The sequence below is a fragment of the Herpailurus yagouaroundi genome, unplaced genomic scaffold, assembly GCF_014898765.1.
Source record: "Herpailurus yagouaroundi ecotype Mexico unplaced genomic scaffold, PumYag 162, whole genome shotgun sequence".
Taxonomy (NCBI): Eukaryota; Metazoa; Chordata; class Mammalia; order Carnivora; family Felidae; genus Herpailurus; species Herpailurus yagouaroundi.
This window is the reverse complement of record NW_024412403.1, coordinates 48,611,794-48,629,087: the sequence shown is the minus strand read 5'-3', so window position 1 is coordinate 48,629,087 and position 17,294 is coordinate 48,611,794. Positions and strand designations below refer to the sequence as shown.

General features: G+C 37.0%; 1 protein-coding gene across 4 annotated transcripts in view; it reads right to left on the bottom strand.

Annotated features, from left to right (window-relative positions):
* The window catches only part of CMSS1 (cms1 ribosomal small subunit homolog), a 383,830-nt gene that overhangs the window by 11,707 nt on the left and 354,829 nt on the right, over positions 1–17,294 (bottom strand). For 2 of the 4 annotated variants that reach the window (XM_040484304.1, XM_040484307.1), the window contains exons 3-5: positions 5,576–5,647; positions 3,659–3,788; positions 162–221 (exon numbers count right to left, since the gene is read on the bottom strand). In XM_040484304.1, the coding sequence (XP_040340238.1) occupies positions 162–221; positions 3,659–3,788; positions 5,576–5,647 (262 nt within the window). The remainder of the gene's footprint in view (positions 1–161; positions 222–3,658; positions 3,789–5,575; positions 5,648–17,294) is intronic. The other 2 variants (XM_040484305.1, XM_040484306.1) reach the window with 2 other exon arrangements.

Below are 17,294 nucleotides of genomic sequence, written 5' to 3'. Positions count from 1 at the left end.
TCTGCCCCTCATAGGATTCTCTCTCTCTCTCTCTCTCTCTCTGCCTCCCAGTCATGCCCTCTCTCTCTCTCTCTCTTTCTCTCAAAAAGAGAAGTAATGAAGTATTTAATGAAGTAATAACAACTTGGTGAATAACTTAAAAGAAAATCATATTTACTTACTTTCTTTTAGGTATGATGAAAGACTATGAGTCAAATCATTGGCCTTGAGGAAACAGGAGTCTAGAATATGACAGACATGCTTTGTAGAGGATTTTGCCAACACACACATGATCAAAACAGATTAAATGAATAAGGATGTACAACATTAGTGAATGGGGGCTCATTATATATTTTAAAGTGTTGTCCAGTATTTAAAACAACAGCAGCAACAAGAACAAGTAAACTTTAACCTTTAAACTTTAACCTTTAAGCCATAATTTCTTAGAGTAGTGAAACAGACTAATGAAGTATGTTTATTTTTCAAGTCTATGGAATAAGCAATACACAAAGGTAAAGGGGAAATAGCTAACACATCTATGTAGAGATGCGCAAACTCACTAGTCATCATAGAAGTGCCTATTAGTGCAATGATGAAATAATACTTTACACACACATTAGAATGGGAATTCTTAGACGGATAATACCAAGTATTGTCAAGGATGTAGGGTGATAAAACTCTTGTGAAATGTAGGTGGAGGTATAAACTGGTAATAGCTATTCTGGAAAGTACTAAAATTAAGTTGTATACACCCTATGACCCCATGATCACATTCCTTAGTAAATGATGGAAAGAAATTCTTATGCGGTCTATAAAGGGACATACACAAGTGTATTTCTCCTAGCATTGTGATAGCATTTGTGATAGTGGGGAGCACAAGGCAACCCAGGTGTCTGTATCTAAGAAAATGGATGACCAATATGTGGTAGATAAAATCATTGGAATACTATGTAGCATTTAGAAGCAATGAACTTGATGTACATAAAGCCAGATAGGCATATCTCAAAAAAGGTCTCAGTGAGAAAAAAAACAAATGAGAAGTTCAGCACATCATTTAGATAAATTGTAAAATGAACACATATACAATGACATGACATTTTACAAGCATATATACACATTTAAAAACATGTATTAACACATTAGACTGAATGCTATGGGGAATGTAAAAAGGAGTGTGGATTGGGGAAGAGTGGGAATAATGCATCAAAATACAACACAGCACCACAGTAAAAGACAATATAACACTTAAATAAAATATAGGGGTCTTGCTCAACCAAGGACTATCATGGTCTAGCAATTATGTAGTATTATTAACTCTGTACCTGAGATGTATAAATAAAAAAGGAAAATCATGTTTATCATTTTAATTCTTTCTACAGGAAAAAGGTTTTCGGTAAACACTGAAGAGTGCCAAGGAGTAAACTATTACTTAATTAAATGACATTTATATTGTGACCCAGCATATATAACTCATATTATGTAATTAACTTCAAAGATATTGCTTCCTATACAACCGTATAGCCTTTCATGGTCTTTAAAACTGTAATTTCCCAATCCTGGATATGATCAGACTCACCCTAAGAGCTTTATAAAAGATATAGATTCCTGGGATGGACTCCTTTTGTTAGTAAGTCAGAATTCCTTGGGAGTGGGCTTGGGGATTTGCTTTTTAAGTTCTTGGGTGATTCAGTTGCTGCTAGCCTACAGGCATTTAGCACTGATCTAAACCACACTGCAGCCCTCAGGAAGTCAGCTGAGTTAACTCCAAGAGATTCCTGCCTCGAAACTAATTAAGTGCCCATGTGTATGACATTTGCAATGTACAGTGGACAATATTAATTGAAAAGACATGTTCCTGCCCTACAGATACAAATAACCTCAAATCAAAACCCTTAGACACTCGGCAAACAAACAGGAACAATCCTTTATGATCTATATCCACTTATATTTATGCCCCTGACTGGAGCCTGTTCCAAATAACCCACAGTGTGCCCCTCCTTTTACCTATCCTGGACTTCCTCTCTGTCCTTGGTCGCGTAAGTGTACCTACTGGGATCTTTTCCCCTGAACGTTCTTACAATGCCTTATTCACTGTGTCTCAGAATGGCCTAATTTCTTAACTGAAAATAAAAACCTGTTCTTTTTATCTATAAAAGTAATTTTAACATTTTCCTTCCTTCCTAAACCGAGCCATGGCCACACATTCTTGCTTAACTACACAACTGAACTGTAATACAGCAATAATATAATGTAAACTCACTATGCAACTCAAATGACTCTTAAAGGTTTCTTCTGACCTCTGATTCTCTACAATACTAGAAAACTAAGATTTATGATGTTCCATAAGTATACAGAGTAGCAATGACCCCACTATCTCACAAATTCTTCTGAAGTTGAAGGTATACTCTAACAAAGAACTATAAGGAAAAAGACCATTGAGGCAAACTTAGTTAAGCTTGGAAAGGAGGCTTTGTTATAACACTTGGTACCTGCAAAACAGCAGTCAGGACGTAGCTCTCCTCAAAAGAACTATACCCAGAGAGAAGTGGTTTTTAACTGCCGTTGGAGCCGTTGGGGTTTTGTGGGTCTAAAACTCCAGATCTCCCTCATGTGGAAATGCACTCCTTAAATTCCCTAAAGCGTATTCCTTTTGGAAAAGAGACAGGGGGCACTCCTGTCTCTAAATTCAATGTGCATTTTGTTTTCAAAAGCACATCACAAAGGAATTATAAAAATTCAGGGCATGGGAAGTTTTTCAGCTTCTTAAGTCTCTAGAAAGCATAAAGTTGTAATGGAAAAGGGAAATCAAGCTACCCTTGACCTTTTCCAATAGCAGTAATTAGATGTCCCTAGTAATCTAAAAATAGCTCATCTGAAACAGTGCCACCCAAACCTTGTGTGATTTTTATAACATCTCTTTTCTTTAATCTCCACCCAAAAGAGTTCCAGGATGTATCAGAAATTTCTAAATTAATTAAAATTAGTTGTTTCAAGAATTCTGCAGTATCTTTAATTTAATTATAAATATTCTAAGGCAGTAGATCTCAAACAACAGTAGAGAATCAACTTGGGTGAGGGGTCAGCTTTGCTAAAAATGCAGAATTTTATCCCTATCTTTAGATAGTTTGCTTGAAAGTCTGGCCTGGAACCCAAAACACTACCATAAACACAAAACTGTAACTAGAAATCTGTGATAAGAACAACAACAACAAAACTAAAAGCTTACTGAAGCTAAAGTTCTTGTCTATAAAAGATGAGTAAATTAATGTTTCATATATATACTTTTAAATATGTGCTTTATCTTTATTTTAATTTAACTTCTATACCCAGTAGGGATTCTTACTCCTTGAAGAATGCTAAAAAAATGCACACTCAACAGTAGCCTTTTGAAAAAAATGCAATTACAAATCTTTCTATTAGATTGAACAAATGCCATTTAGCATCTTAATAAAGGAACCATTCAACAGTTAAAACTATTAGGTTGAGGAAAGGGGTATTAGCATGTGGAAAATACATCAAATTCAATGGCTGAGATGTAGCCATGAACCTTTTTGCTCCTCCTCATCAGGAAAATTGATATCAATAACACTGAGTCTTGCTACATGACTAACCTCAGAACAGTACAGAAAAAAAAAAAAAAAAAAAAGAAGGGAAAAAAACCAGACAAGTCTGGCTGTACCTGGTAGGTTTAGTTCCTCTAACTCAATCACTGAGCGATTGCTGCTGTAATAGTCCTTCATCAGCTTCTGTAGGTCTTCAGGAGTCCCTGGTTTTGGCTCTGATTTTGCAAGAACATCAGTAATCTTCTTCTAAGACATGAGAAGGAAGAAAGAAAAAAAACCCCAGGAAGAGAGATTTTAAAATGGCATTAGCTTAGAATAGGTTGATTCCTCTGGTATTTAAACTGCACATAAATTTTGGTGAAAGCTGAGTATGAATGTGAGTTCTAATAAATACGCTTGAAAAAACTTAATACTTTTTGTATGTAACTACTGCTTTCAAAAATGAATGGGCGATCTAAAAGGCTCCTTGTAGTTCTTGGTCTATGGCTTCCAGGAGAACTGAAATTTCTGTGGGAGTCTCCATAATAGGGCTCTATTATTTTCTATCACAAGTCAAGAAATCTTGTTGCTGTGGAAATTTCTCTTTAATCTTTAGGTGATTTTTATTCCTGGGAGAGAAGAGTTTTGAGAATTTTTTGCTAACCTGATTTTTAAGGCCCCGAGTCTCCATTTGGATTTCTGGGATTAAAGTAAAACCTACAGGGGTAATCTGAGCATTGGAGCCCACTGCAAAGGGGGACTTTAGACTCTGAATCCTCAAGTCTTGGGAGAGAATCTTGAAGTGGCCCCACGAAAAGCAGAGCAGGAAAGACTTTACAGCATCTATTTTGATTTGGACTCATTTGTGTAGCATTTACTGAGTGCCTGCAATGTACTAGGAACACACAGTTGTTCAGTTAATTTTCATCATAAACTTCCCTTCTCATTTCCTTCTAATATTTCACCAAAGATCCACAAAGAGCCATTCCCCACCCCTACTCCAGCCCTTTCTCCTCTTTCCACAACATCCTCATCTCTATACCACTGCCAAGAATGGTCAGTTCTGTCAAATGAGTTAACTTTTAAAAATATGTCACCAGTAGGCACATTTTAGCATGACTTCAGCCAAAGCTAAACTATCTAGCTACAGTTTTGACCTTGAGCCACCAAGAACTTAACACTCCTGAAGGCCATTAGTGTATAAGCTATCAAAGAGAAGTTAAAGTCACTTCTTTAAGGACTTGCCAAATCTCAGCCAATTTGGCATCACCCATCTTTCTGTTTGGTCATTAGTGAGCAAAGAAAACATATGCACACCCCCCCTCAGTTTTCTAAAAGCTTGCTGTTAAGGAATTGGTTTGAATCCATCTTCTTTCCTCTAATCCCCGTCATATTTCCTCTGCTGAATTCTGCAGGAGACCTTCTTGGCAGGGAGAGAATTACACTGCTGTTTTCACAACTGTGGTGGAAGGTCAAAGCTAACCATGCTTTCTCCAAGGCTGAGCCATGAGAAAGTCTGTACAGGAGCAGTACAGTCTTCCATGTACTCAGAGGCAAGCATTAAAATGAAAGGACAGCTTTTTGCTTTATGCTTCCAAATTAAGAGTCAGAAATGCCTTATACTTTTCTTTTTATTAGTATTTTCTTTTTATTAGTATTTCAGGATGTAAGGTTTTAAAAAACTGAAATAGATATGAAAAGGAAGTTGGTAAATTTCTAAATTTCTTTTCTCGGGCAGAGCCAGCGAGCAGGACAGCTTTGGGATCCTTCTAGATTTAGAAATCCATGTCTGTCTTCTAAAAACAATGAAAACAAAGGTGGGGAGCAAAGATGTATGGTGCCTCCACAAGATTGAAACAGGAATCTGAAGAATTTATTTTAACCTCCACAGAAAGACTTAATACTAACCACCTTAGGAAAGTCACCAAACCTTACTAAATCTTACAATCTCTAAAGTGGGAATTACAATAACTGCCTCATCAAAGTACACTATATAGAAATGTGAGGTAAATCACCTGGGGTTGTAAGATATTGTAAGAAAATATTAATTATACCTTTCTTCTCTTCCTTGTCTTGGTGGCATCTTCTTTTGTTTCCTTTGGTTGTACTAAGAAACATTCTTTAGGCTGTAAAGAGATACAGATGAGGAAATTGTCATCTTAGCAGCATGAGGTGTCAACTAATAGTAGGTGCCCCAAAGTACCCAGGCCATGAGTTTATTCTTCAGAGTATCTTGGTGATACTGGGCTGAGAGAATTTGAGAAAATCAGAAAGTGCAGAGGACTTGAGATTGAAAAAAGCTTTGAACAAAGGTCAAAATGTGTGAGTGAGTGTATATGTATGTTTGAAGTGGTGGTTCAGGGTATTAAAGATTGAAGACAGTGGCCAGGTTTGTAAAACACTGGCAGAAACAGATGTGATTAAAATTAAGATGTGGTAAGAAAGTCTTTGACTAGTGTGACTGGCATTTTCCATGAACTAGCAAAGTGTGAGCCTGTATTTCCAAGTCATTGGTTTATTATTTTGTTACCCATTCCTTTCCTCTTTCAATAAGCATTGAAAAACTGAAATAGGACATGTTTACTTATACCTTTATAAAAACAGCTGCACCAAATGCCTTATCTATAGTGACTACAAAATGAATGTTTCTGCTGATGGTCTGACAAAAGTCTCAGCACAATGGCATTCTGAGTAATCAATTTTGCCTGTTGCCTTGACCCCTGAGTACCCTACACAGTTTAGTGCTATTTTTACCCTGAGGTTTTGTGTGTGTGTGTGTGTGTGTGTGTGTGTGTGTGTGTGTGTGTGTGTGTCTGTGTGTGTGTTTAATGTAGAAAAGCAGGAGATTTGGATCAAGACTTTGATTTATAAAATAGAATGCCTCAGATTCCATATTTATTAATAATAAGCAGGAATATAAAATGTTTCCTGTGCTGGTTCTTTTATGCAACATTTTCAAACAAGTTGCCAAGTAAGATATAAAATATAAGTGAAAACTTATTCTGAGTTTTTCCTGGATTAAGTTTCCATTCTAACTAGAAAGTACTCAGTTTAAGCTGGTAAGCTACTAACTCAAACAATCTTGTCTCCACTGGCTCTGTTTAAAATGATTACAGATGAAGCTTTCTATTAAAGTTTGCACACAGCCTGCAGATTAAGAATGCCTATGGCCTGAATCCAGATGTATATATGTATATATGCATGCATGTGTGTGTGTGTGTGTGTGTGTGTGTGTATATAATTTTTTCAAGACGTGGGGCCTGGACAAGCAAGCAGTTTCTAGACTGTTGCAGTTAGTAGAAAAGTAGACTCAAAAGGTTCAGGAATAAAGTAAGAAGGGAATCTTGAAATTTTAGCTTCTTCTCAGTTAAAACAAAAAGACCTGCCAAAAGCAATTGCATCATAGCTGAAGAAAAGAAAGATATTATGACCTCTCTTATTTAGAAAGTTAAGCTGTCTTGTGGATACAGATACATGCCAGTTTGATGCTGGTACATGCCAATTAGAAACTGGGCCAAGGCCACTAATATGTCACAGAAGCTGCCAGATGGTCATAAGAGTCCAATTACAGACTAGCCAACATTCAGCTCATGCTCCTAAGGCAAAGGCCTGGATATGATTAGCAGATCCCTCAAGGCTTACTGTAGTATCTTGTCACCAGTATCAAGGCTTTTGGGAAGCAGATGTAGAAACCTGTTTCATTTTGTTATCTAGCAAATGATAGCACTAAGAGCATGTTCAATGTGATGGGTTGTATTTATGCTAGGTTTACAAAGCTAATTAACTCTAGCATGACATAAATTAAGTCTGGAAATAAGCTCGGTTATAAGGATATAGACTGTCCAATTCTGGAAGAAAAAATAAAAACTTAATTCCGAACCATGCACAGGAAAAAAGAAACATGACTGATGAACTGCTTTAGTTAACATACTGTGTCAGGTTTAAATGTTAGGTTCAAATTCTTAGATCATCCTAAAGGAAATGCACTATACTATTTGTTTTCTGGGAGCGGTCATCTTATGTAGTTGATGTTGGGCACTAATGAAGAAGCCAAATTGATGGTCAATTTCCACAGAGATGAGGTGGCTTTATGAAGAAGTACAAGCCCATTGTATTAAAAAATCCTAAATTTAACCAGCTGCCTTAGAAATACTGATGTTTACCCTCAGAGGGACTAGGTAAAAAGATACACAAGACTCAGGCCAGACTAACTAACCATTTCTGGAAACCAGTTTCAACAGTATATGTCTTTGACAGTTGATAAGTAATGCCATTTCTTCATATGAAATCTAGTGATTTTTTAAAAATGTAGCTTAAATATATAGTTTAAATATTTAGAAATACATATGAAAAAATTAATCTTTAAGTGAAGCATGTGAGGCATATTTTCAGTTCCTTAAAGTGTCAAAAATTATATCCTTTAAGAATGACACTTCTGGTTAAACATGACAAATCAACCTCAAAAATGCCACTAAACCAGAAGTAAGGAAACTGAAAAGTGTATAAATTTATGAAGACCATGAAATTGGGAGAGCACAACAGTAGTACAGAGATTTCAACAACATTTTGGAAAATGGAAAATCGTTGAAAGTGGATAGAAGTGATTAGCAGAAAGACAGAGCTAGCCCTTAGGTTTCTGCAGAGGTGAAAGCTAACAACAGGGGAGGTTGTTTGGCTTATTGGACTCTGAGAAAGTTCAGTAGTTGGAAGCACAAGGTAGTATAGAGAGTGAGGGTTTAAAAGAAGGACATTGGTTTAAAGTTTATATTTAGGATGATTAGCCTCATTCCTGCCTCCCACTGGGCTATATCTCCTGCCCAGACAGCCAAGCAACTATCCAATTACTGCTTCCTCTCATCTTGCTCTTTCTGGCAGCAGACTGAAGGTTTATTCTCTGGAGAGAAGAAGAGGACAAAGAAATCTGGCACAGGGAAGATAGGACAGAAGTTGAGACTCACTTCCTTTTCCTGTCCTGTTTTTGGAATGTCTTGAGCCAGACTTACATATTGTATGCAAGAGACTACTGAACTTTTCTCTGGAAAAATAAAATGGCCTATGAGAAATGCCAAAAGAGAGTGACATTTGGGGGAGAGCATAGTAAAAAAAGCTTGCTATCCTGTTAACTTACTCTGAAGTCCACTAATCAACAGGCCTCACTTATGCACAAAAATATTCTGTCAATTTTTTAGTGTATCTCTTTTCAATATGAATACACAGTTAAGTGTCCACATTAAGAGAAAATAAACAACAAAAAGATAAAAAGTTCAAAATAATTATAATTAATATTCTCAGACACCTAAGGGAAGAAGTTGCTGCCATGAAACAAAAAAGAAAACAAATAAGAAATATGGAATAAAAGTGCAGGAGGAAGGCTTGAAGATAAAGGAAATCTTCCAGAAAGATGAAAAATGGTAAGAAAATTAGATGGAGAATCAGTCCGAGAGATTCAACATCCCAGTAAAAGGTATTACAGAAAAAGGGACCACATAAAACAGTGAAGAAGGAGTGCTCAAAGAAATAATGCAGGAAGAACTTTCCAGAACTGAAGGAAACTTTCTAGAACATGAAACTAAATTGAAAACCCATTACATATATATATTATGTATATGGAACATACCCACACTAAGGAGCATCAATGTGAAATTTCAGATCATTATGGACAAACAAAAGACTAAAATTTTCTAAAAAGAGAAACAATAACATACAAAATACAAAGAATCCAGAAAAAGAATTGTGTCAGATTCTGCAACAGCAATAATGGATGCTAGGGCTTAATGGAAGAATGCCTTCAAAATTAGGAGGAAAATTTATTTGCAAATTAGACTTTTATACCCAGCCAAACTATCAGACAAGTTACGAGTAAAATAAAGGTATTTTCAGGTATTTAAGGTCTCAAAAAATGGACTTCCTACCCATAGATACTAAAAGCTGTATTCTAGCTAGATAAAGGGCTAAATCAAAAAAGAGAAAGATACAGGATTCAGCAAATAAAGAAATTAATCCAGGACAGTGTTGAAGGGGCAGTAAAGACAAATCTCAATTGCTCACCAGACCAAGAGAATAACCTATTCAGAGTGGAATAGGAGTATAGAGGTCTGCAGGAAAGAACAATGAGTGATCTATTTGAGCATATGGAAAATATTCATGGACATGTGGAAAACATACTGGAATATATGGAAACAATTAACTGTAGGAACACAATAAGCTGGGCAAATGAAGAAATGAGGTAAATATTAATGCCATGAAAACAAAGAGTTGTATATATAAGAAAGGAGGAATGATTATAGTCTTTTCCCCCTCAGCACTGAAACGGTAGTTCCATGGTCATAACTGTGAGATAATGACAATGGTTTTAACCACAATTTGATATTGTGTTAGCAGGGGAATTAACAATTAGAGAGGGAGTATGGGGTAGATGGCAGAGATGTGTCCTCATATGCTACCTCAGGAAATTAAAAGATCATGTCAGGAGCTGATAAATGAAAAAAACAGCAGTATAAACTATATGTTAGCAAATAAGGAAAACAGCTAAAAGCTGAGGGTAGTTGCCTCCGAAGAAAGACCTAGGATAAGAGTAGGCAAGGTGATCCTGCTTTTTTATGAAAGACTTTTAATAGTGTTTGCTTATCACTTTGGTAAAAATAAAAAAAAAATTACCATTTTACAACAAAAACAAGCACGTTCACTGTAAAAATTAAAACCAAATTTAGAACTGCTGTTTTAGTTTCTTTTGGGTTTGGTCAAAGTAATTTGGTACACACCCATCAAAATGTCCAAAATTAAAAGAGTGATAATTCCAAATATATAGGATGGTGGGAATACAAAAATGATACATTGGTTTTGGAAAAAAAGTCGGTCGGTTTTTAGAAAACTAAACATGATTCAGCAATTCTACTCCTATGTATTTACTTAAGAGAAATAAAAATATACATTCAGAAAAAGACTTGTATATGAATGTTTGTGGCAGATTTATTCATAATAGTCCCAAATAGGAAGTAGCCCCAGGTATCCATCAAAGAAAAATAGAGGTGCCTGGGTGGCTCAGTCGGTTAAGCATCTGACTTCAGCTCAGGTCATGATCTCACAGTTTGTGGGTTTGAGCCCTGTGTCTGGCTTTAGATTCTGTGTCTCTCTCTGTCTTTCTGCCCCTCCCCTCCTTGTGCTCTCTCTCTCTCAAAAATCAATAAACATTAAAAAAAAAAAAGGAAAAATAAACTGTGGGATATTCATATAATTTAATATTATAAAATGTTATGAAATAAATTTTACCCACCTCCCTCCCATTCAAATTTTGAAGCCATAATACCCAATGTGACTGTATTTGGAGACATTCACTTTAAAGAGGTAATAAAGTTAAAGGAGGTCCTAAGAGTAGGATCCTAATCCAGTAGGACTGGTGTCTTTATATGAGGAGGAAGAGACACTCACAGAGGAAAGAGCATGTGAGGACACAGTGAGAAGGTGATCATCTGCAAGCCAAGGAGAGGGGCCTCAGGAGAATCCAAACCTGTTGACACTTTGATCTTGGGTTTACAGGATTCAGAGCTGTGAGAAATAAATTTCTGTTGTTTAAGTCACCCAGTCTGTGGTATTTTGCTATGGCAGCCCTAGCAGACTAATGTACTCAGCAATAAGAAAAATGAAACACCATGCATCAGCATGGATGAATCTAAAAAACACTGTACCAAATAAAAGAAGCTTTGACCAAAAGAGCATATGCTATATGATTTCACTTACATGACATCAGAACAGTGATTGATCCTGGGGCATGGACTGTGGAATAGTGATATGGAGATGGTGTGGGAGGATTTTGAGGTGATGATAATCTGTAGGGGGTTTTGTTACAAAATTGTATGAATTTGTCAAAACTCTGTGAATGATACCTTTGACATTTGCATTTTACTGTATGTTAACTTTACCTGTTATTGAAAAAGAAGATCTTTCAATACTGAACTTCAGTTAATGATATGCATGCTGAAGTGTCTGGGAGGAGTGTACTGATTTTGTTAATTACTTTGAAATGTGTCAAAACTCAGGTGACTGAATGGATGAATAGTGTTTCCGAACACATTGCCTGTCAAATTTGGACTTTGAGGACACTGAGGGTGTAGGCCTGCAGAAAGTAAGGAAAATCTGGGCCACTTAGGTGGCTCAGTCAGTTAAGGGTGCATCTCTTGATCTCAGCTCGGGTCTTGAACTCAGAGTTGTGAGTTTGAGCCCTGTGTTGGGCTCCATGGTCAGTGTGGAGCCTACTTATAAATAGATAGATAGATAGATAGATAGATAGATAGGGAGGAAAATCTTATTGGAAACTGGAGGGAAGGGTATTTTTGTTATGTAGTCGTACAAAGTTTAGTGGTACAAAGTAGTGTTGTCTGCAGCTATGTGGAAAATAGAAAATGTGTCCAATACTATGGGTAATCCAGCAAAGGAGATCCAAATAGCATTGAATGTGTCACCTAATTTCTTCTTGTGGCTTACAGTAAAATTTGAAGGAAGAAATTAAATTGAAAGGACTATCAAAGAAGTCAAGGTATAGGAGTGCAAATCCATTTGTTAAGACCTCAGAAAGAACAAAGGTGGTACCAAACCAATTTGACAATAAATTTCATATATTTAAAAAAAAAAAAAAAGAACAAAGGTGGTACCTCAGAGTACTATTCAGTCTCGTAAGATCTCTTTAAAGAAATCAAAGATGTATCTCACAGATCATCTCAAACATGCCTCTAGGAAGCTTAAGAGTTACTGTCCCTCAATTCTCTCAACAGGGGCCCAAGATTGAGAAAAGTTTATCTTGAAAAGATTTGTGGGTGTGACTTCTGCCCAATCAAGTAAACCCAAGAAGAACCACAGAAGACCCACAAAATTCTTAAAGGAGTTATATATTCAGAAATAAGTGTAGTTTGAGTTGAGAAGCTGAGAGACAGAATAAAATGAGGCGAGGTCTTTGAACCCTCAGAATTCCACTGTCAAGAAGGCCGAAAGAGCTTTTCCATTGCAAATCTATGCTAGCTTTCATTTTAAAAGAAAAGGTGGAAGGATGACTCAGAGGGCAACACAAAGATACCCAAAAGCAGAGCTGAGAACCATGGAAGAACCTAAGGAACCTGGGCCTTAAAACTTAATAAAGAAACTCCCAACATTTTCAAGTGCTCTGGACCAATGACCCCTTGTATCAACTACTTGAATAGAAATGCCTATAAAGGTTATTCTATGCCTGTATTTCCTTAGTTTAATAGGTTGAGAAGAAATGTTCTTAAGAAGCCTTATTTAGGGAACTAAACCCAAGGACCCTTAAATGCCCCTGCACCTGATTTAGACAATGAAATTCTAGGCACTGAGCTTAAGCTGTAAAGGGAGAGGACTTTTGCTTTCTTTGTGAGGAGTGAATACATTCTGCATATGGGAGGGATATAAATCACTGAGGCCAGAGGGTAGATTCCAGGAGAGCTACTGGTGATCACTATCTCCAGGTCTTCATTCCCACTTTTTCAATTACTGACTTGATTCTAACAGAATAAGGTAGAAAGGATTAGAGGTCAGCTCTGAGATCAAATATAACATAAAAAAGACTGGTTTCTGTGTTGAGTGCTCTTGCTTGCTTCTGCTTGGGTCACTTAGCCTGAGGGAAGCCAGTGGCAATGTTCTGCGGTAGCCCTGTGCAGGGGCTCACATGGTCAGGAATTGAGGCTTACCAATAAGGAGGTCAAGCCCTTCAACTCCAGCCCGCAATTTGACTGGCACCTCATAAGAGATGGATAGCCAGAGAGACTGAGCTAAGCCATGCCTGTGGGATATCAGAAACTCTGATATAATTTATTTTTCTGTTTTAAGCTATTAACTTCTGTGGTAATTTGTTAGGCAATAGTAGATTAATACAAAGAGGAAAAGAATTGAGACAGTTGCAAGGAAGAAGGTAAATCATTGGGTGGATAGGACATAGTCCTCTTTTAAAATAGTCAAGAATAATCTTGAAGATGAAGAGTGGGAGAGATATGAAATTATCAATGCTCAAATAAGTAAATATTAAGAAAATACAACAGTGAGAAAGATGAATAGAGAGGGAAAGGGATAAGTACTCTTACTGAGGAGTCCTTTATGATCTGAGGAGATAAACAGATTAGGCTACTGTTAAAAAAAATGTGGTCTTTGAGGGAGAGAGGATGGGTTATGGAACCATGGCGGCTGACATCATGGAGGCATCTATGAAAAGTCACAAAACCCCTCATAAGGAATTATATTCTGGGAACCTTAATTACAAAGTCACTAGGGTTGGCTCTGAAGTGACTGATGTTGAGGAGGGAAGAGGATGATGCAATCTCTAGAAGTAAGGAAATTCATCATTTTTTTGGAAGCAATATCTGGAAAAAAAGAAGTGTTGGCAAATCTTTATACTAACATTATTAAGGAGGCCAAGGATGATTATTTAGATGTGAAATGGTTGCTAGAGATGATGTAGTTGCATGGGTAAAAAACTTTTATAAAGTTATAAATCTACTGCTGGAAATACTGGACAGATGGGAGGCATGGACTCAGTAAGAGGAATGTGAGGCCCAGGGATGGCAAAGGAGGGAACATGATCTAACTCAACAGACACTCTTACCTGGTGATATTTAAGCCTAAATGTATATTACAGCTGGCAGCATAATGCCAGGAAGTTTCTATACAAGTATAAAAAAAGCCTAAAGAACAGTAAAGCAACTAAGCAAATTTGAAAAAAAAATTCAAAACTTAAACATAGCACAAAAGAATTTATTTTTTCTTTTGTTTTGACCCAGGGGAGGAATGTAATAATTACTATTAAAAAACAAATACTCTGTTACAACTGCCAAATGAGTCCAGTGCCTAGCACTGTGATAGGTACTACAGTGAACACAAAAGAAACCTTGGCCCCCAAGGTGCTTATGAACTGATTGGAGACTTAAGCCCTATGTACAGAAGCAACTATAGAAGGATTCAAGAAAGGACAGCCTATCCATAAGAAGGTCATCCTTGTGATAGTGTGATGATTTCCAGAGGGAGAAGAGTAGCTGGAGAGAGAGGATGGGGAACCCAGAGAGGAGCCAGAGGGACTGTTTGGGCAGTCAGGGGTGGCAGAGGAGGGATCCCAGCTCTGAATGTCGAAGTGGGAGAGTCTTTCAAGGAAGGGGCTGTAAGAGGGACATTGGGTCACCTACATCTGCAGACAGCAGATGGCTCACAAGTAGAGACACAATGAGCTGAGATTGGAAGAGTGGTGAGAAAACTAGGATCTTGGTATAGGCATCTTTTCTTTCATTTCACAAATAATGAGTGTCAATTTTGGGTGAGGTTCTGTGCTAGGTGCTGTGGAGATGCACAGTTAAACTCTGTCTTGGAGGTATACAGCTTGGTGGGGGAACCAGGAGCTAGATGAAGAGCACTCATATGAGGCAGAGGGCACAAGAAGATTTCCCTGTGAGTTCTCTGGCCAGAGAAATGAGGATAGACATAGAGAAAGGGGATAGGGCATTCTGTCAGTCTAAGACTTGGATTCTTTAAAGTAATTTGGTAGTGAAAGAAATTAGAGCAAGAGAAAGGTGGTTAAAATGGGCAGTACAATCTTAAACTTTCATAATTCTTTTTTCTTGGCAGAAAATAGCAATGGCATGTGGCCAAGAAAGCATATGAGGACATGGTAAATCTGATTTTCCTAAATTGAAAGAGAAAGGACAGGTGAAAAGGGAGATGGTAGCAGCAGCATCCTCAGCACCTGGCTCACAGCCAGACAAGTGGGGCATGACTCCCAGAACCCATCTCTGTGAGTCCCAGGTAATTTGTAAAATGGGGTACCCCCTATCTCATAGGGCACAGGGTACCCCTTACTTTACAGTATCATCTGAGTCATGGTATCTTGCACAGTGCCTATAGTGAGTGCTCAATAAGTGATCTTTATTATTGTTAAAACCTAGGTTGACAAAAGATAGATGAATGCTCACAGAAATGGAGAATGTATTTCACTTTCTCCTCTCCCATTTTTCCTTGTTCTTCCTATGATTCTCTGCCATTTACCTAACTTAATAGTTGTGGGAAAAGAAGAGTCAAGGAAGAAGGAGCTAAAATAAAAGGTGGAAATTTAGTAAAGTGGATAAAAAGACAATAAAAAGAAGTAAAGGTAGAGGCTTGGGAAAATTTAGTCTTTCTGCACTGAGTCCTGAAAAAGTGAGAAACAAGCAAGAAGAAAATCAAGAAAGAAAGGAAAAAGAAAGTCAATGGAGTCTAAAGAAAGATATTTGGAAACAAGTTCTGTAGGTAGGCACTACAGAGGCAAAGGTCAAAGAAGCATGAATATGGTGTGGTCAATGGGATAAGCCAAGGTAAAATTAAACTTCACCTTGGTGAAATAAATGAAAAGGCTAAGGATGTAGCCCGTAGGCCTCTGAAGGAATAGTTAAAACTAAACCTGAGGGGAGAGTCTGGGAAGATGGCAGAGTAGGAGGATCCTAAGCTCACTTTGTCCCATGGCTACACCCAGATAGCAGCCACATCAGCGCAATGAATGCAGAAAATGCCAAAGAAAGATTAAAATCATATTATGCATCTTTTCTGATTAAAATGGTATGAAACTAGAAATTAATCGCAAGAAAAAATGTGGAAAAAAACCACAAATACATGAAGGTTATATAACATGCTACTAAACAATGAATGAGTCAACCAAGAAATCAAAGAGGAAGTAAAAAAAAAAAAATACAGGGAGACAAATGAAAGTGAAAACACAACCATCCAAAATCTTTGGGATGGAGCAAAGCACTGAGGAGGGAAGTTTATAGCAATACAAGCCTACATCAAGAAGCAAGAAAAATCTCAAATAAACAACCTAACCTTAGACCAAAAGAAGTTAGAAAAAGAACAAACAAAGCCCAAAGCCAATAGAAGAAAATACATTATAAAGACTAGGTCAGAAATAAATGAAATAAAGACTAAAAAAACAGCAGAATGGATCAATGAACCCGAGGCTAGTTATTTGAAAAGATCAACAAAACTGATAAACCATTACTCAGACTCATCAAAAATGAGAAGACACAAATCAAGTCAGAAATAAGAGGTGAAATAACAACAGACACCAGAGAAATACAAAGGATCATAAGAGAATATTACCAAAAATTCTATGCCAACAACTGGGACAATGCAGAAGAAATGGATAAATTCCTAGAAACATATAATTTCCCAAAAGTAAATCAGGAAGAAATGGAAAATTTGAACAGACTGAACAGCAATGAAATTAAATCAGTAATAGAAAAATTCCCAACAAACAAAAGTCTTGGACCAGACAACTTCACAGGTGAATTCTATCAAACATTTAAAGAAGAGTTAATACCTTTTCTTCTCAAACTATTCCAAAAACTAGAAGAGGAAGGAATGCTTCCAAATTCATTCTATGAGTCCAGCATTACGCACATACCAAAACCAGATAAAGATACTACACGTAGGCCAGTATCTCTGATGAACATCAATACAAGAATCCTCAACAAAATATTAGCAAACCAAATCCAACAGTACATCAAAAAAAATCACCACAGTCAAGTGGGATTTATTCCTGGAATGCAAGGGTGGTTGAATATTATCAAGTCAATCAATGTGATATATTACATCAACAAGAGAAAGATAAAAAGCATATGATCATTTCAGTGGATGCATAAAAAGTGTTTGACAAAGTACAACAACCATTCATGATAAAAACTCTCAACAAAGTGGGTTTAGAGGGAACATACCTCTCTACATAATAAAGCCCAAATATGAAAAGCCCACATCTAA